This window comes from Mobula birostris, chromosome 23 (genome assembly GCF_030028105.1).
Source record: "Mobula birostris isolate sMobBir1 chromosome 23, sMobBir1.hap1, whole genome shotgun sequence".
NCBI lineage: Eukaryota > Metazoa > Chordata > Chondrichthyes > Myliobatiformes > Myliobatidae > Mobula > Mobula birostris.
This window is the reverse complement of record NC_092392.1, coordinates 13,676,363-13,697,370: the sequence shown is the minus strand read 5'-3', so window position 1 is coordinate 13,697,370 and position 21,008 is coordinate 13,676,363. Positions and strand designations below refer to the sequence as shown.

At 39.4% G+C, this 21,008-nt stretch overlaps 1 protein-coding gene across 2 annotated transcripts in view; it reads left to right on the top strand.

Annotated features, from left to right (window-relative positions):
- The first annotated feature begins 5,280 nt into the window (after positions 1-5,280).
- Positions 5,281-21,008, top strand: part of rint1 (RAD50 interactor 1) — a 47,804-nt gene continuing 32,076 nt past the window's right edge. The window contains exons 1-6 of one of the 2 annotated variants that reach the window (XM_072241294.1): positions 5,281-5,351; positions 7,184-7,297; positions 11,797-12,038; positions 16,229-16,402; positions 19,590-19,739; positions 20,698-20,854. In XM_072241294.1, the coding sequence (XP_072097395.1) occupies positions 7,184-7,297; positions 11,797-12,038; positions 16,229-16,402; positions 19,590-19,739; positions 20,698-20,854 (837 nt within the window). In that variant the 5' untranslated portion in view covers positions 5,281-5,351. The other variant, XM_072241293.1, reaches the window with a different exon arrangement.

The window sequence follows — 21,008 nt, the reverse complement described above, 5'->3', positions numbered from 1 at the left end:
CAGCTTGTTTTCTTGCAGTTTTATTTGTAGTAATTGTATTTTCTGTATCAGTATTAAAATAACCAGTTTTAGATATAATAAATTAAAATGATTTTCAAGGTATGATGTCTGGATTTTTAATATAAAGCAAGAAGAATTTTGAAATAATCCAGCAGCCATTTATCTGCTTTCATTCCATTGTTATCTGCAGCTAACCACAGAGAGTTTGTATAAGTGAGACCTACATGAAAAATGTGAAAGACTTTCTGTTCTTACCATGAGACAAATACCAGACCCTATACACTACAGTCAGTTTTGAGAAATGGATTTGTCGGCAGAGAGATGGTGCATTGCCAATATGTTTTAGGTCTATGATGAAGATTGGTGATCTTGACTCTTTGCACAGTGGGTAATTCCAAAACTTATACAAAATTCAGAAATAATATTCAAGGGTAGAGAAGTGGATTACGTTTAATTAGGCCATTGGTTAATTGGGGCAGCCAGTTATTTGGGACAACTTTAAAGAACAAAAGTTAATTGAGAAAATAGCTAGGATTCCTTCTCTAACTTCCGCTAATGCCCCACCTCCCCCTTGTACCCCATCTGTTACTTATTTTTATACACACATTCTTTCTCTCACTCTCCTTTTTCTCCCTCTGTCCCTCTGAATATACCCCTTGCCCATCCTCTGGGTCCCCCCCCCCGTCTTTCTTCCCGGACCTCCTGTCCCATGATCCTCTCGTATCCCTTTTGCCTATCACCTGTCCAGCTCTTGGCTCCATTCCTCCCCCTCCTGTCTTCTCCTATCATTTTGGATCTCCCCCTCCCCCTCCAACTTTCAAATCCCTTACTCACTCTTCCTTCAGTTAGTCCTGACGAAGGGTCTTGGCCTGAAACGTCGACTGCACTTCTTCCTAGAGATGCTGCCTGGCCTGCTGCGTTCACCAGCAACTTTTATGTGTGTTGCTAGGATTCCTTTTGTTTTTTTGGACACTATACCACTTAATTGTGACAGGAGATTGTTGCCAAACAGTTTCTAACTAGCGTCAGTCACGTACACTTGGGTGGCGTTAGACACTACGTCGTGCTTGGAGTGAACAGTTTTAAATAACATCAGTTGAGTGTGCTTATGTTATCCGTTTTGGCCAATGGCACCGATTCAAATAGTAGTGATTATTGATAATTTTGTATTTTGGCTTTAAATCAAGTTTCAGACCTTTGCGAAGATGCCATGTAAAGATTTGACACTAGCTGAAAAAATTACTCTACCAAATGAAAAGCCAACCACCTAACACCATTTATCATCAGCTGGCAGAGATAACTGGAATTCCGAAATCTAGAATTGCATGCTTGATACATCAGCAAGATAAACTGTGTGAGGAATGGGTATTAAATGACAGACAACAGGGAACGTTATCCAGACCAGGTGTCTGTGCTGATTTACAGTCAATCAAAAGAACACAGCAGCGTAATGTACATTGGATGAATTCCTCCATCGACAACTATTAGGAACTAATGCACAGTTTTATAGTACTGTAGTAGTATTGATAGTGTTCTAATATCTAAATGCATTTAAATACATAATTTGTTACTCAATTAAATAGTAGTTTGACTTTTTTTTATACCTTTTTAACAACTACTGCTAATTGGGGCAGCTGCTTAATTGGGCCAAAATGTACCTGGTGTGTCCCAATTAACCAAAATCCACCATATCTATAATGGAAGGACTGCAATGAAGGCTCGCCATATTGGCTGCTAGAATATTGCAAGGGGTGGGTGGGGGGTTTTTTGTCATATGGAGAGACCAAGTAAAATAAGCCTTTACCTTCTTGAGTTCAGAAGCACAACAATGCTGAGTATTTTAAAAGACAAAGTAGATGATTACATATTTAGATAATACAGGGGTGTGGGTTCAGTACAAGAAGAGGGTACAAAGAATCCAGACTTATTAACCCCTGAGAATTTGGTGTTCAACTGTCGTATTACACCACTTCAGCCTTTAACGTGAAGTCAAGAGTTAGTAGAGTTCTAGGATTTAGACCCAACAATGAAAAGCAGCAAAATATTTTCAAAGCAGGGTGATGTCGTGATTGAGAAGGGAAGCTTCAGGTGTTGTTGTTTCCATGCACCTACTGACTTCTCAAGCAATTCCTGATATTACATGGACTGAATTGAGCTGACAATAGACTAGCTTCTGTAATGTGGGAATTTAAGGAGGAAATCAAGATGTATTAACCACTTGATATATCTCGTCGAACGTGGTTGCAAATGCTTCGTTCTTGTCATTATCAATAACATGCTGGATCGTAGGGGATCTGGATATTCTTGGACTCAGAGGAAGTTGTTAAAATATCTGATTTGAGGTATTTAAAATCGTAGAAAGACCAAACTGTCTGTCTCCCGATAGAGAGACACTCTTGGCCACAAAATAGAAGGCCTATTGAAGCTAATTCATGAAAAACAAAAGTGAAATGAATTGTCTTCATGCAGTGAGTGGTTAACACCTGGAATGCACCACTAGTGGATCTGAATTCAAACATTGTATTGCAGCAGAAAACTGATAAGTACTTCTGGTAAGATGGCAGCATGTTCAGACACAGCAGTTTCTATGCTAGTCAACCAAAGGTATTATCTTTTTTTAAAGTGTATATCTTATGATTGCAAGAGCCTGCTAGACATTAAAAGCTTGAAGTACTGCAGGTCTACTCCATCAGTAAGTTTCCCATTGGAGGAGAAACTGAAGGAGCTGGACTTGATAAGGACCGTGATGCTGCCTGCGACAGAGGCGTCAGTGCGTGATGGAGGTGTGCAGTCTAACAGCGAGTAATTGTGTTGGTTGTTTTTCTTGTGATTGCAAGACCTGTTGGGCGTTGGTGGTGTGGAATACTGCAAATCCAATTTATTCCTTTATTGGCAAACAGCGAGGGAGCTGTGTGGCCCCGGTCGTAGTAAAGACTCAGCCCTAAGCTGTGGTGTCCCCTGGTTGCACCGGCACAAGGAAAGGCATGAAATTTGGGTACTCCACCGGAGTGCTGGAGGTGGTGCAGTGTCCATGATGCAGTCGTTGCTGTCCTTCAGTGTTCACTCAGCAGAAGAGAGTGCAGACTACTGCAACTTTCATGGAGTCAGACTATAATTTTTTGTGTGACTGTGTTTTATTCCTATCTTATATGTGCCTTATGTTGTGTATGACTGTCAGTACTGTGTTTTGCACCTTGGCCCCAGAGGAACACTGTTTCATTTGGCTGCATTCATTAGTATTCATGTATGGTTGAATGACAATTAAACTTGAACTTGAAAGTTAAAAAAAACATGCAAAACTACGTAATAGAGTGAATAGGAGTGGGACTGCTAAATTGCTTTTGCACATTACCAGCACGTACTCAGTCAGTCACATAATGTTCTTCCATGTTATGAACTTCTCTGAGATTCTGTTTCATATTGGATGTGTTATTTAATGATTTTTTTTTGTTATGGGCTTGATCCTAGTTATACAATGATCTTAACATTGAAAGAATACAGATTCAAATATTTAGTGTGAACAAAAAGACTACTTTGTTGGCTTGCATGAAAATAAATGTCCAGCCAGTTGAGCTCAATATTCAATACGCTTTTCCATAATTTGAAGATCAGAGGCGAGTGTATAGTATGCTGATATTACATTTTGAAGAGAATTTGGGAGAGTTTGTAAGAATACCTAAAGGTGAAAGCTCTTATGCAAAGGCATAATCTACTCTAGGAATGTAAAGGTCCTACCTTAGGAATGTAAAGCTGGGTGGTGAACCTGGATGGTGGGGCAGGTAATAAGAACGTAACATTTCTGTGGGCAATGCTGGTCAAATTCATTCAAGACCGAAGATATGCAAATATTTTTTCTCCATTTACCCATCAAACCATCTAATAAGCATTTTAATAAAGTTGAAGAAAACTTCCCCTGCTTATTAAAAATACCACTTGTGTAATTTAGACAAAAAGATGGCAGTGAAACCCATCGAACAGCAAGGAAATGAATTAGCCACCAAGCATTCTAAAATAGAATATGTTTGATATGACATCAGAACATGGAAAGAAAAAGAAGCCTGGGTTGAAGGTCTTTTTCTTGTGGCCAGAGATTAAAAATTCAACTGCTAATAGAGGAACCACCGAAATATTAAGAAGAATTTAAAACAAGTTCAGGAATGCTTATGTTATTCCTTATCGCCAGTGAAGGATTCTACAAATAATTTGTCTTATTATCACCTACTTTATCAGCATATTAATTTTCTTGGAAATTTATATTAAATAGATTGATTTTTCTCAAGAAGTCTAGAGTATTTGTATCCAATGTGGAGGGTCATAGAAACTTGGGCATTCTGGAGTTCTGATAAATCTATATTGTTTTATTTATAGGCATGAGTTAGTGATTACAGATAGATTAGAATGTTCACGCACAACATGCTGAAGGAACTCAGCAGGTCAGGCAGCTTCCGTGGAAACTAACAGTCAACGTTTCGGGCCGGAACCTTTTGTCAGGACTGAAGAGGGAAGGGGCAGAGGCCCTATAAATAAGGTGGGTGGAGGATGGGAACGGGAAGGCTGTTAGGTGCCAGGTGAAAAACCAGTGAGGGGAAAGATCAAGGGTTGGGGGAAGGGATAGGCAGGAAAGGTGAAGAAGGAATAGGAGAAAGCACAATGGGTAGTAGAAGGAGGCGGAACCATGAGGGAGATAGTAGGCAGCTGGAGGAGGGAGCAGAGTGAAAGTGGGATGGGGGAAGGGAGGGGGAGGGAATTACCGGAAGTTGGAGAATTTAATGGTCATTGTGCTTTCCCCTGTTCCTTCTTCACCTTTTCTGCCTATCCCCACCCCCATACCTTGGTCTTTCCCCTTACTGGTTTTTGACCTGGCATCTACCAGCCTTCTCATTCCCACCCTCCCCCCACCTTCTTTATAGGGCCTCTGCCCCTTCCCTCTACAGTCCTGACGAAGGGTTCCGGCTCGAAACGTTGACTGATCGTTTCCACGGATGCTGCCTGACCTGCTGAGTTCCTGCAGCGTTTTGTGCGTGTTGCTTTGACCCCAGCATCTGCAGAATATTTTGTGTTTAGATTAGAATGTTAATTTTTTAGATGTTAAAGACTACGAATTACAACCCGATGTCAGGATTAGGTTTATAATATTGCGAAACCAAGCATATGTGCGTAAGAAGATTTAACTTTAAAAATACATATTAAAATTGCCGCTACAGCAATTATATACAGTAGGCTGTTGTACCTCTCACAGGCGCCATGAGGCGGTATGCGTTCCCACCTCTTTCTGGGGATCGTCGCAGAAACAAAGTTTGCTCTGCGGATTTGCAAAAAAAAACACAGTTGGAAGAGGAAAAGGCATTAGTGTGAGCAATTAATACTTTTTTTACTCAGTAGACTCGGTCTCGTTCATTTTTTGCTCGGAGCGGCCGCCGATCTCCACGGTAACCATCTGGGTGCCCGGATTTGGTGATGCAAACGTCAGCACAATGGCCGCGGAGGGCGATGTTGTGGTGGACGAGGGGAGCTGCGAGATAACGCAATACGTAGCCGAGTTCGTACAGAAAGAGTTGGGAAATGATCCCAAATCTTTAAAGAAACTCCCTCAAATAACAGAGGAACTAGCGCTGTACAAAAAAACTCTGGAGGAACAGGTACGATGCCCAGGCCTCGGCCTCTGGATCCATTGGGGTTCTGCAGCTTCTCAGTGCTCCATCCCCAACATTCATTCATAAAGTAACACGCTTTGAATAATGTAAACCATCAGTAACTAACAAATGAACATTAAATGGAATCACGGTTATAAAAATACTTCAAGTGTGTCCATAACAACACACAGAAAATACTGGAGGAAATCAGCAGGTCAGGCAGTATCTATGGAAATGAATAAAGGATCGATGATTCGGACCGAGACCCTTCTTCAAGACTGAAAAAAAAGATGGGGGGGGGGGACGCCAGAATAAAGAGATGGAAGAGGGGAAGGAGGTTAGCTAGAAGGTGTTAGGTGAAGCTAAGGGGGTAGGAAAGGTGAAGGTTTGAAGAGGAAGGAATCTGACAGGAGAGTGAACCATAGGGGAAAGGGAAGGAGGGAGGGTACCCAAGTTTGTTCATAGTTGTGTCATGAAAGGCTTAGAAATAACAGTGGTTTCATTTGAGAAAGATTACATAATTCTAATTTTCTACATATGAAGGAAAGAACTTGTTGATAAACGTTTTTTATTCATTGTATGGGGTTTGCATTATATATTGAGCTTATATCAGAAAGATTCATTATTATATTCAGAACAAACAAATTCTGGTATTGAACAGAGAGCAGAAAATGGTCGGAAATTCACCTTCATCTGTGGAAAGATAAAAAGCCAATACCTTCAATCTGCATGAATGCGGACCTGAGTTTTTACAATATTTTCTGTTTTAGTTTCATATTTTCAGTTTCCCTCTGCAGTTTATTTGATTTTCATTAACGGGCATTGAATAAATTTTCATTAAATCTCTCAGTATATGCTTTTCATTTTAGGACCCTAGAATGATTCTTTAGTAAGGAACACCGTGTATTTATGTGGTGATTTTTGGCTTTGTTTTCAGGAAGTCCTATGTCATATACAGGCACTGAAATACTTCTGCCTTGTAATTTATAAATGACATTCCTATATGATACACATATGTGATAAAGACCAGATTACATAGGTTCAAGGATAAATAATGGGCAGGTTAGTGACCCCTTAACTTGTGCATAATAGTAACATTGGATTTATATTTATTACAGCTGTAAGTCAGCATTTGAGGCATAGCACTCTAGTCTTGTAATGGAGTGTTGATTAAGTATTACTGATAGTATTTGTATGGAAACTTTGACAGATGGAAGAAGACATGACAAAGTGAGCCAATCAAACATAGAAGAAACCTTAGGGCTAATATATCCACAGTGACTCCAGATCCACTCCCCAGATCAACACAGCAACACATTTTGCTTCCTGGGGTTATCTGACGATTATCTACATTGTCAACAAGCATTGAATTAGCTCTGTTGACTGGGCAGCTGTGACAAATTTCTCCCAAATCTCTGCCTTTTTAAAATATTATTGGTCATTATTGATACACTGGAGCTTTGAATTTCCTCTTCATCATGAATGGCTATTGAATTAACATAATATATATCCTTCAACAATAATTTCTCATTTTTAATTTTTAATTTAAGATGTGGATGGTGTATCTGATGCCTATCTTGTCAATTGTTTGTTTAAAACCAAAAAAATTATTGATCATCGAGCCACTTCAGACATCTTACAGAATCAAACAAGACAGATTGGATGTAAGTTATACCTTAGTTTACGGAGAGCTCTTTCCTTTAAGAAATAGAAGCAGAAAAGTCTGCATAAAATCAAAAAGTGGAAAGAGAAAGGAGTTAATGCTTTTGTTTGATTTTATTTTCATGCAGCAGATGAACCTATTGAAACCTATTAAAATTGAAATCACATGATGTTTACAAAACTTAGTTTTTTTATTTGTTATTTCTCTTGGCATAATTATTTCTGGCTTGGAGTCTGACATGGGATTCAAAACTAGTTCTAAATCCCATGCTGTTCCTGTCCTAACACTGTCATACCTCACTTAAACCACAGTGCTTTAAATACATAGTGTCAAATCTGCTTGTTGGAGGAGTATATCTACACCCAGAGCATATTGCTGTTGGTTTGCATAATTTAAGCATCGGTCCACATTAATTGTAAAGGCAGGGTGTCAGATCTGGAGGGGAGGGTTGGGCTGATTTTGCTTGCCCTCATGCAATGTTCGCTCCTCTCTCTGCGGCACTGAGTCCGTGGGACTGCTTCCGCTGTTACGCGCTTTGTGTCTGTGAGCTTCACGGTGATTTGCCCACTCCGTGATGTACTAGGACCGAGGCTTTGGGCCTACTCCGGCTGCTTGGAGGATTCGGGGTCTATGGACTCAATTTGGTTCCGAATGCTGTTGCTGTTTGCATAATTTGTGTTTTATTGTTTTTCTCTGCTTTGGATGTTGGATTTTCTTTTTCGATTGGGTTCTTTTGGGTTTCTTGCTTTGTGGCTGCCTGTAAGCAGACAAATCTCAAGGTTGTATAATTTATACTTTCTTGTATTGATAATAAATGTTTTTTGACTTTGATTCTATTTAGTTGGTTGTGATCTGGACGTAATGTATTTCAATTCATTTAGCTTTCATTTGTTGATGCATTTTGTGAGCCTGAGAGATATTTGTGTGTGATAGAAAATTTCAGTAAAACAATAATTAAGACTATAAGTCATAGGAGCAGAATTTCTTCTTTGCCATTACATCGTGACTGATCCATTTCCCTCTCAAACCCATTCTCCTGCCTTCTCCCCATAACCTTTCACATCCTGACTAACATGAACCTGTCAACATCTGCCTTAAGTAAACCCAAAGACCTGGTCTCCACAGCCACCTGTGGCAGCAAGTTCCACAGATTCATCATCCTCTTGCTAAACAAATTCTTCCTCATCTCTGTTCTAAAAGGACGTCCTTCTATTCTGAGGCTGTCTTATCCTGCACTATAGGAAACATCCTTTCCACATCCACTTTCTAGGCCTTTCAACATTCGATAGGTTTCAATGAGATGCCCCCCTCATTCTTCTAAATTCCAGCGAGAACAGGCCCAGAGCCATCAATTGCTCCTCATACGATGCCTTTCATTCTCGGAATCATTCTTGTGAACCTGCTCTGAACCCTTTCCAATGTCAGCCCATCCTTTCTTAAATCAGGGGCCTAAAACTGCTTACAATACCCCAAGTGGGGCCTCACCAGTCCCTTTAAAGCCTCAGAATTACATCCTGGTTTTTATACTCTAGTCCTCTCAAAATGAATGCTAACAATGCAATTGCCTTCCTCATCATTGACTCAACCTGCAAGTTAGCCTTTAAGGAATCCTGCACGAGGACTCCAAAGTCCCTTTTAATTTTCTCCCTGTTTAGGAAATAGTCTATGATCTTATTCCTTGTACCAAGGTCCCTGACCATACAATTCTTGAGACTGTTTTCCAACTGTCACTTCTTTGACCATTCTCCTAATCTGTTTAAGTCCTTCTGCAGCCTCGCTGCTTTCTCAATCCTACCTGCCCCTTTACCTGCCTTTGTATTATGTCATCCAAATCACTGACATACAATGTAAAAGGAAGCAGTCCCAACCCCAACCCCTGTGGAACACTACTAGTCACTGGCAGCCAATTAGAAAAGGCTCCCTTTATTCCCACTCTTTGCCTCCTGCCAATCAGCCACTGCTCTGTCCATGCTAATATCTTTCCATGTAATACCATGGGCTCTTGTTAAGCAGCGCCTTGTTAAAGGCCTTCTGAAAATTCAAGTACACAACATTCACTGAACCACCTTTGCCTGTTCTTGTTATTTCCTCAAAAAATTCCAACAGATTTGTCAGGCAAGATTTTCCCTTAAGGAAACCATGCTGACTCTGGCCTATTTTATCATGTGCCTCCATGTACCCTGAAACCACATCCTTTACGATTAACTCCCAACATTTTCCCAACTACAGAGGTCAGACTAACTGGCCTGTAATTTCCTTTCTTCTATCTCCCTCCCTTCTTGAAGAGTGGAATGACATTTGCCATTTCCCAGTCCTCCCAAAGCCAACCAGGATCTATTGATTCTTGAATGGTCGTTAGTAATGCCGTCGCACTAGAATTTTGCATCTTCCATTTTAACTCTCTAAGGATTTGATTTCATTTTTTGCCATCAGAGCCATGACACCCCCTCTACATTGCTGCCTGTCCTTTCAACACCCTCTCTACATAGCTGCCTGTCCAATGTGCATCCTTGGATGTTGAGCTCCCAGGTGTACTCTTCTTTCAGCCGTGACTCTGTGAAGCCCTCAACGTCGTACTTGTCAATCTCTGTGCTGTGCTACAAGATCATCTCTTATTCCGTATAATGCATGCATTCAAGTATAACATTCAAGTCCTGTATCCGTCTCCCATTTTGATTTTGTCTGCCTTTGACACTACAGCTTATCTCACTGATTGCAATTTTGCCCTATCATCTGCCTGTTCTTCCTGAAAGTCTCACCTCATACTGCCTCTCCTTGTAAACCAACAGCTCTATCTTCAGCCCTATCACTCTGGTTCCCACCCCCCCTGCCAAATTAGTTTAAAGCCTCCCCAATATGTCTTTCCCAGAAGAGATCCCAATAACCTAGAAATTTGAAACCCTGCTGCCTGCACCAGTTTCTCAGCCATGCATTCATCTGCCAAAATCATCCTGTTCTTATCCTCACTAGTGCATGGCACAGGCAGCAATCTAGAGATACGCTGATGGTCCTGCTTTTCAGCTTTCTACCTAGCTCCCTAAATTCTCTCTTCAGGACCTCCTGGCTTTTCCTACCTTATTAAATGAGTTGAACTTCTTGAATTGAGACCTAAACATTCAGTGTAAATCAAAACATAAGCAAAACTGTCCCATTAAAATTACTGCTCCATGCTGAACAATTAATCTTTTCAGAGATATTAAACATTAGTATAACATTGAAAGTGGGGATCTTAAGAATGACTTGCATCTCTCTCACATAATGATAGAGATATGTGCTGCGTGCCATGGAAGCCCCATTTGACAATTCAGTATGGCCTACCTAGTGGTGAACAGCTTGTCCAACATTTGTAATGAAATCTGTAATGAAAACTTCATGCTTGAGGTTGGCTCTTCAGGTTCCTTCCAGTCAGGAATTTGTGTTTATTTAGCTTACAACTTGGAGTCGGCCCTTTGAGCCTCACTGTCCCAGCAACCCCTGACAAACCCAATTAACCCTAACCTAATCATGGGACAATTGACAATGATTGATTAACCTACCCGATTTATCTTTGGACTGTGGGGGGAACCAGAAGGCCTAGAGAAAACCCACACATTCCACAGGAAGGACGTAGACTCCTTAAAGAATGGCGCTGCAATTGAGCCCTATCACGAGAATTGCTTTTGCAGCTGGTAAAGCCAGATACATGCTATATCTAATTTGGCACAAATTACAGATGCTACCTGACCGGCTGAGTTCCTCCAGCATTTTCTGTGTGTTGCTGCCAGAACATACTTCCCAGTATGATCTGCTAGAAATTAAAAATAAATTGATATTCTAACATTGGATGTGAAACACAGAGGCAGTTTCAGTCATGAAAATCTTCCAGTAACTTCTGTGTTTTGATGAGTACTCCTCAGGAGTGTTCAGGAATGTAGTTAATTTCTTCTCGGAAATGTTGTGTACTGGCACTGGTTTCCTATATTTGTATTCTGTAAGATTTTGGGAGGTTTAATATCTGTGTGTTAACTGAGTTTATATTTATATATGCTAATTATTAACAATGTAATCCCAATAGCTCTGTATTAATATTCCGTTAGGTTCAATATTTTGACATTAATAAAAAGATTGAAAAGGTACTGCATCCCCAAATTAAGTGTAGATGGCTTGGAGTGAGAGCCACTTCATTTTTTTTTGTCTCTGTGGAAAATACATACCCTACACTGTTAACAGAAACCCTATCGTCATTCCTTGTCTGGATATCTTCCTGCAATTTAGAATGCAGTCTCTGGGTGAAGGTGCTTTTGTCCCAAGATGTAGCTGAATTTCTGATTTTAAAACAGTTATGTGGAATTTTTGCCCTTTGTATATGCATATGAGCAAATTCCAATCCTTCTTGCAAGGTTAGCCTAAAAACTATATTTGGAATGCCATGTATTTTTAAGCTGAAGTAAAGATTTATAAAACACACATCTCTGTAATGTCATTTGTCTAATTTTAACTTTTGTGTTAAAATTGATATAGGTTCTTACTGTCTCATCTGAAGTGCCAAAGAAAATTGAAAATGCTTTCAAGAATGCTGAAAACTCCAAGAAGTTACTACGTGGCATTCTTATGAAAAAGGCAGCCTTAGCTGAGTCTATCGACAACCATCTACTTACAGCCCAGCCTTTAATGGAAGAATTGAGAGTATTGATTGGACAGATTGAAGAGATTGAGCGGCACCTCTGGTACTTGAAATGGATTTCACAGATAGAAGAGTTAAGGTAAATGTGCCTGAGAAACTATGAGAAAGGATCTTTGACTTTGAGTTTACAAGAATTCATATTTATGAAATCCTGTTCAGTGTGAGATTTTAAAAAAAGATTATAGTAGATGTATAGAGTGAATGTCAGGGATGCTGTTTGAATAGCTGTATGATGACCTGATAGTGCTACTTTTGGCGATATTGTCAACTTGTCTCACCTCTGCTTTGCTTTTTAGGTTGACATAAAGCCTAATACTGTCTGTAGTGTTACTGAGTATTAATTGTCTATTGTATTTAGTTCAGTTCTCTGCAGGAGTCCGGCTCTTTGCTTATGATAGATTATGTGCAGAAGAGGCCATTCAACTCATAGTGACTGTATCAGCACTCTACCAGAACAACAACTGGTTGCTCCCAATGGCCTTTTCTCCCAAGCCTTGCAATTTTTTTCTCCCCATATCCACTTTGTTCAAATCTTTCTTCATTTTTATACCTCTATTAAGTCTCCCTTGAGCCGTCTCTTTCCAAAGAAAATAGTCCTAGCATCTCTTCAGTCCTCTATAGTGCTCTCTCTCACCTCCTGTAATGTGACCAGAATTTAATAGGATATTCCATTTGAAGTCAGTCCAATGTTTTATGAAGGTTCAGCTTATTTTTATGCTTCTTCTTGTTTGATCAAATTCTGAAACAAATTTTTCCTCACTTTTCATATTTTCTTGTGACAGTCCAGTTTAGGCAAACTCACAGAGAAATCCCAATTCCCCACTAAGTTTCTCAATAACATCTTTCCCCACATTCCGACTGATCCCTCCAAGGTTGTATCATTCACCTACATGCAAGGTAATTTATAAGGCTAATTATGCCTACCATACTTTTGGGATGTCGGAGGAAACCTGTGCAGTCATATGCAAACTTCAAAGACTTCACTAGAGATCAGGATTGCTGGTTGGATTTGTAGAATGTCTAAGGGATGGCTTTTTAGAACAGCTTGTTGTTGAGCTCACTGATGGTTCAGGTGTGCTAAATTGGGTGTTGTGCAATGATCCGGAGGTGATAAGAGAGCTTAAGGTTAAGGAACCCTTAAGAAACAGTGATCATAATGTGATCGATTTCACATTGAAATCTGAGAGGGGAAAAAATAAAATCCAGTGTGTCGGTATTTCAGTGGAATAAAGGAAATTACAATGGCATGAGAGGGGAACTGGCCGAAGTTGAATGGAAAGGGACAGCTACAGGAAGGACAGCAAAGCAGCAATGGCTGGAGTTTCTGCAAAAAATAAGGGAAGTGCAAGACAGATATATTCCAAATAAGAAGAAATTTTCAAAGGGAAGAAGGACACTACTGTGGCCAAAGTTAAAGCAAAAGAGAGGGCATACAAGGAAGCCAGAGCTAGTGGGAAGATAGAGGATTGGGAAGCTTTTAAAAACTTGCAGAAGGAAACTAAGAAGGTTATTCGGAAGGAAAAGATGAATTATGAAAGGAAGCTGGCGACTAAAATCAAAGAAGATACTATAAGCTTTTTTAAGTATATAAAGGGTAAAAGAGAGTTGAGGGTAGATATAGGACCAATACAAAATGACACTGGAGATATTGTAATGAGAGATGCAGAGCTGGCAGAGGAACTGAATGCATATTTTGCTTCAGTCTTCACAGTGGAAGACGTCTGCAGTATACCGGACATTCCCTGACACTGAAGTTCGTACAGTGAAAATTATGACTGAGAAGGTGCTCAGGAAACTTACTGGTCTGAGGGTGGGTAAATCTCCTGGACCTGATGGAATGCACCCTCGGGTTCTGAAGGAAGTGGCTGGAGAGATTGCAGAGGCATTAACGATGACCTTTCAAGAATCGATAGATTCTGACATTGTACTGGATGACTGGAAAATTGCAAATGTTACTCCGCTATTTAAGCAGGGTGGGAGACAGCAGAAAGGAAGCTACAGACCTGTTAATCTGACATCAGTGGTTGGGAAGTTGTTGGAATCGATTGTTAAGGATGAGATTACGGAGTACATGGAGGCATATGACAAGATAAGCCAAAGCCAGCATGGTTTCTGAAAATCCTGCCTGACAAACCTACTGCAATTCTTTGGGGAAATTACAAGCAGGGTAGACAAAGGAGATGTAGTAGATGCGGTGTACTTGGATTTTCAGAAGACCTTTGACAAGGTGCAGCATATGAGGCTGCTTAGCAAGATAAGAGCCCATGGAATTACAGGGAAGTTGCGGCATTGGCTGGTCGACAGAAAACAGAGAGTGGGAATAAAGGGATCCTATTCTGGCTGGCTGCTGGTTACCAGTGGAGTTCCACAGGAGTTGGTGTTGGGACGGCTGCTTTTTACGATGTATGTGAATGAATTGGACTACAGTATTAATGGATTTGTGACTAAATTTGCTGATTATACAAAGGTAGCAGGAGGATCGGGTAGTATTGAGCAAACAGAGAGCCTGCAGACAGACTTGGGTAGTTTAAGGGAATGGGCAAAGAAGTGGCAAATGAAATACAACGTTGGAAAGTGTATGGTCATGCACCTTGATGGAAGAAATAAACAGGCAGACTATTATTTAGATTGGCAGAGAATTCAAAATGCAGAGATGCAAAGGGACTTGGGAGTCCTTGTGCAAGATACCCTAAAGGTTAACCTCCAGGTTGAGTCAGTTGTGAAGAAGGTGAATGCAGTGTTGGCATTCATTTCTAGAGGTATAGAATATAAGAGCAGGGATATGATGTTGAGGTTCTATTAGATAGATAGATAGATTGATATACTTTATTGATCCCGAGGGAAATTGGGTTTCGTTACAGTTGCACCAACCAAGAATAGAGCATAAATATAGCAATACAAAAACCACAAACAATCAAACAACAATATGCAAACTATGCCAGATGGAAATAAGTCCAGGACCAGCCTATTGGCTTAGGGTGTCTGACCCTCCACGGGAGGAGCTGCAAAGTTCAATGGCCACAGGCAGGAACAACCTCTCGTGACTCCCAGTGTTGTATCTCGGTGGAATATGGCCGGAGTCCAACAGCAGTGGAATATGGCCGGAGTCCAACAGCACTCGTGAGACCACACTTGGAGTATTGTGTGCAGTTTTGGGCTCCTTATTTTAGAAAGGGTATACTGACATTGGAGAGGATTTAGAGAAGATTCACAAGAATGTTTCCAGGAATGAAAGGGTTACTGTATGAGGAACATCTGGCAGCTGTTGTGCTGTATTCCTTGGAGTTCAGGAGAATGAAGGGTATCTCATACAAACATTCTGAATGTTAAAAGGCCTGAACAGATTAGATATAGCAAAGTTATTTCCCATGGTATTGGATTCTAGGACAAGAGGGCACGACTTCAGAATTGAAGGATGTCCATTTAGAACTGAGATGCGGAGAAATTACTTTAGTCAGAGGGTAGTAAATCTATGGAACTTGTTGCCGTGAGCGGCTGTAGAGGCCAAGTCATTGGGTGCATTTAAGGAAGAGATAGATATGTTCTTGATTACCCAGGGCATCAAGGGGTATGGGGCAGGGGAGTGGGGAATGACTGGAAGAATTGGATCAGCCCATGATTGAGTGGCGGAGCAGACTCGATGGGCCGAATGGCCTACCTCTGCTCCTATATTTTATGGTCTGAATTCTATCACTGAGCTGCTCTTTACAATTCACAGAAGTATATTCTTAATTCAGAGTACCTGGTTTATTGTGTTCATATTTCTTTTGATTAGTAATCCAGTAGAATTAACCTTTGGCTCAGTGGAGTCTACTGTGCTTGGTAAGTTAATGTAAGATCTATATCTTTAATGTAAGATACTCACCTTACAGAAATAAGTCCTGTGCGGTTGTAGAGGGCTTTGTTGGCAACACACCAGATAAGTGCGCATTGTTTAGGTTTCTGGACCTAAAGACAGATCTATGTTTGAAGTTGTGTATTCACTGAATTGATGCTGAGGGCAAGGCATTGTCTGTTAAGCAGAGAGGCTACTATTATTTCTTTCATTCTTATTTAACAGAGGCTCTGCTTTCTTGGGTTATCTCTTTAGTATTAAATCCCATCGTTTTGAAAAGAGTTGAAGTTAGGCAATGACTTAAATCACCCTTCACCATAATTCTAGTGAGAATGTGAATTTTCTCAAGTTCATTATTAAATTTATTCTGTGCACTTTTTTTGTATTTTTTAACTTGTAAATTCTACTCTTAAAATATTATATTTTCTCTCCAGTGATTGTATTCAACAGCACCTAATGACAAATAGTGTCTCAGATGCTGCCAACACTCTGGTTTCCATGGCAGAATTAGACATAAAGCTTCAAGAATCATCTTGCACTCATCTGCTCAGTTTCATAAGATCCACTGTCAAATTTTGGCATAAAATTCTCAAGGACAGACTGACTAAGTGAGTATTGAAAAAAATGAAATATTGGTTACTAGGGATAAAATCAATTAGCAATTTTAATGTTGGATGTAATAGAATAAAATATGTTGTGAAATTTCTGAAAAGCAAGTGGTCATATTTTTCTTTTAAAAGTTAACTTAAAGATCTCCTACAGTTATCAATTGTTAATATTTTCTAGATTCTCTAATATTTTATGTAGAATATAAAAGAGTAGGCTATTTGGCCCTCAAACTGCTCAGCCTTTCAGTAAGATCATTGCTTCCATGTCAGTTTCCCTTTTCTCTTAATCCCCTTAATTTCCAAGACCCAAATATCTTGAATATTTCTACTTATGTAGTTCCAGAGCACTGGATCAACCATATAACAATTACAGCATGGAAACAGGCCATCTCGGCTCTTCTAGTCTGTGCCGAACTCTCACTCTCACCTAGTCCCACCGGCCTGCACTCGGCCCGTAGCCCTCCATTCCTTTCCTGTCCATATAGCTATCCAATTTAACTTTAAATGACGACATCGAACCTGCCTCAACCACTTCTGCTGGAAGTTCGTTCCACACAGCTACCACTCTCTGAGTAAAGAAGTTCCCCCTCATGTTACCCCTAAACTTTTGCCTTTTAACTCTCAACTCATGTCCTCTTGTTTGAATCTCCCCCACTCTCAGTGGAAAAAGCCTATCCACGTCAACTCTATCTATCCCCCTCAAAATTCTTAATACCTCTATCAAGTCCCCCCTGAACCTTCTACACTCCAAAAAATAAAGAACCAACTTGTTCAGCCTTTCCCTGTAACTTAGGAGATGAAACCCAGGTAACATTCTAGTAAATCTCCTCTGTACTCCCTCAATTTTATTGACATCTTTCCTATAATTCGGTGACCAGAACTGTACACAATACTCCAAATTTGGCCTCACCAATGCCTTATACAATTTCAACGTTACATCCCAACTCCTCTACTCAATGCTCTGATTTATAAAGGCCAGCATACCAAAAGCTTTCTTCACCACCCTATCCACATGAGATTCCACCTTCAGGGAACTATGCACCATTATTCCTAGATTCCTCTGTTCTACTGCATTCTTCAATGCCCTACCATTTACCATGTATGCCCTATTTTGATTAGTCCTACCAAAATGTAGCACCTCACATTTATCAGCATTAAACTCCATCTGCCATCTTTCAGTCCACTCTTCTAAGTGGTCTAAATCTCTCTGCAAGCTTTGAAAACCTACCTCATTATCCACAACTCCACCTATCTTGAATTGTTTCTGAGAAAACTATCTGTGTGATAATTAGTACAGAATGAGTTGGCTGTTGCAAATCTGCTGCTACACAGTGCTAATAGTGCAAGCCCTTTATCCAAAAGCAAGGAAGTCCAAAATAAATGGGTAACAGGCTGCGCTTACACCTTGCAGATATGTAAATATGCATTCATGCGTATCCCAAGCAGACAGACACAATGATCAAGTAAATGTATGATCTCACCTGCATCATTTTCCTGCAACCACTTCCTCGTCAGTCTTCCTACTGTTCCCACTTTCTCTGTTGCCACTCTGTCTTCCTCCTCTCTCTCAATTGTCTTCCCCCATTAAAAACATAGATGTTTTGGTATTAGTATTGTATTTATTTAATTTCTTTGAGAAAGTAATGTGCTGAATCCCACGAGTTATGGAGCTTAAACTCAGAAACAATGAAAGTATATTTTCAAGTCAAGATGGTGAGCAATTGGAAAAAGAACACAATGGTCCTTCATCTACTGTCTTTTCATTTCCTCTCAATCCTGCTTTCTTTTCCCCATTTCCCCACTCCAGCTACTGCCAGTTTTACCTTCCTGGCAAATACATTCTGAGAACAAGGTCCTGAAGCCTTCAGCCAACCTGGAATCCTGGCTTCCTTCTCAAAGAACTTCGGAGAGTCATCACTTGTTTGGGTAGAGTTGCTGATGTTGATGGATTTTAATTTTCTGAGACTCCTTTGGTGGTTCTTAGTGCACAATTTCCCAGGAGGAGGATTTTGAGTGCAGGACCATGTCATTCTGCTGTAAATTCTACTGTGCTGAAGCACACACAGTTGATCTTTGATCCCATAGTGATGGAGACAGAAGCATGATCTTGCCCACACCATTACCCTCCATTGCACTCCGTGGATCTTTTCAATGTCTTGGTCCCCTCAGGTGAACAGGATACCAAACTTTTTTGAGTTTAAGAGGATCACAGGAAACAGACAACCATTATTTTTTATATACTTAGTGGCTGAGCTTCCTCAACTCCATGAATTCCTATGCTTCACCACCCTTCAAGGGAAGAAATTTCTTTTAAACTCAGACTTGAATGACCAGTAGTTTTGTTTATGATGTTATGCCTTCAGTACTAGATAGTTAAAGCAGGAGGAACATTATCCCTACGTTAACCTGTCAAGCCCTGCCAGAAGTTTGTATACTTCAATTTGAACACCTTTCATTCAAAACATCAGTGTATGGCAGTAGTCTGTTTAACGTCATCTCAAAGGACAGACTCCCAACGCAGAAATTAATCTAGTAAACCTTGCATTTCCTCTACTGTAAGCATACCCTTCCTTAAGTTGGAAGACTAGACCTGTACACAATATTCCAGATGCAGTATTATCTGGGTCCTGTATAATTTTGGTAAGAAGTCTTTATGATAGCTGTTTGTTCTCCTAATAGCTTGCGGTACTTAGATGTTAACTTTTATTGTTTTATGTACAAGTATTTCCAGATTCCCTTGAACAACATATTTTAAAGTCATTTCTATACTGTATATTTTTTAAAAACATGTTGTTTTCTACCTTTTTTAAACTCGGCAACAGAAATAAATTATTAGGGAAATGGATAAGAAAAAATTATTTTAATACTTTATTTATTAAAGTGGTAGAGTACAAGATACTATAAAATTTTATGCAATCTTGGTAATATTCCTCCTTTCACTCCTAGCTTCTTCAGAGGCTTCAAAAACTAGCTATGTTCAACTGTAATAAAGTTTTTATTCTATGGTTATAAGGAAATTCAATGACCTGCATGTCCTTGTAAATAAATCAGCAAAAGTTACTGCAGCTTGGGAGCAGGATCACTGCTGCATTTGGTTATGTTTTTATTATAAATAACTCATTATATATAAATATTTGGAAGCGAGAAATCTGTTTGAAAAGATTCATTGACTATTTCTTCCACATAGTGATTTTGATGAAATTCTAAAGCAACTGCATTGGCCTTTCATTGGACCCCAGCAATCCCAGACTCTTGCAGTGGCATCAGTGGGAAATTCAACAGAACTCAACAACAACTTAGAAACAGTATTCATTCAACTCCTCAAGCTGCAGACATCGTATCCTTTTTCATTTACACTAACAAAGTTATCTTACTTAAATATGGATTTACCTCCAAATCACAAGTTGCTGGAAAAATATAAAAATAGTTCTATTACATTTTGTCATCATTAAGCGCTAACTTTAAGTTCACAATTGGGTAAACTAGTGTGAGTACAAGGGTGCTCTTTTGAGATTTTTCTTGTGCCAGGTGAACTTCCAAATTTCACAGTTCAAATTGGCTCCTCAGTCAAAGATGAATAGACACCTGTGAGATACTTGAAAATCAGCAAATTCTATCTACTATGGAGGCGGAATAGAAGAAAAAATAAAAATATACCTTATTAATGCAGAACAAGCATAGGAAATGTAATAACATTTTGAAAATGTTCAAAAATGTTGACCTGTGTTTTAGCTAATTTTCAAAATTGCCGACAGTTGAAGTTGTTAATAGGACTAGCCAAGAAATACTTATTTCGATTTTACTCTTCATGGTTTCTGAAGGTTACGCTTTTCTGATGTAGCAACTACTTTAGACCAGGAGATGGTGATAAATATTTGTCAGTCATATTGTGTTGTTGCTGAAAGCTTGCGTTGGAATTCCTTGAAAGTCCAAAAAAAAAAGCTGATGTTGCGAACACTAAGCATCTGACTGCCAGTTTACAGAAATTCTTTGTTCATCATAAATATGTGCCAAACAGCACTTTGGTCTCAGGTTTTGGGTTTTATTGGTTGCCTTTTATTTTTCAGTTTACAGTATAAGAGGAGTTATCTTTCTGCTTTATTCAAATGTTAGATTTTATTGTTATTAACAACTGTAGTACAACTATCTTTAATGAAGTAATTATATATAAGCATTTCTGGAAAAATAACCTGTATTTTTGCAAGTACATGGTGCCTTTCACTGACGTTTTTAAGAGTTTTGTTTTAATATCCTTTTTGAATTGGACTGAAATTAACCTTAACTCATTGATGTAGAGATGAACTAATAACTAAACCGAAGCAGTTGCCAGAGAAGTATGATATTCCACCGTCTCTGCCTCTTGCAATTCCCATTCAGCTTATGTTACTACCACTACAGAAGAGATTTAAATACCATTTTTCTGGCAACAGACAAACAAATATGCTAACTAAGGTTTAAAATTTTTTGAAACTTATATTTGATATAAAATAATGCACTGAATTCTATTATAGCCAGAATTGTCTATTTCAAATTTTTGATTTACTATCCCTATTTGTTCTTTGTGAGGTTTTCATTTTTGACATTTGAAGATCTAGACAAATGCTCT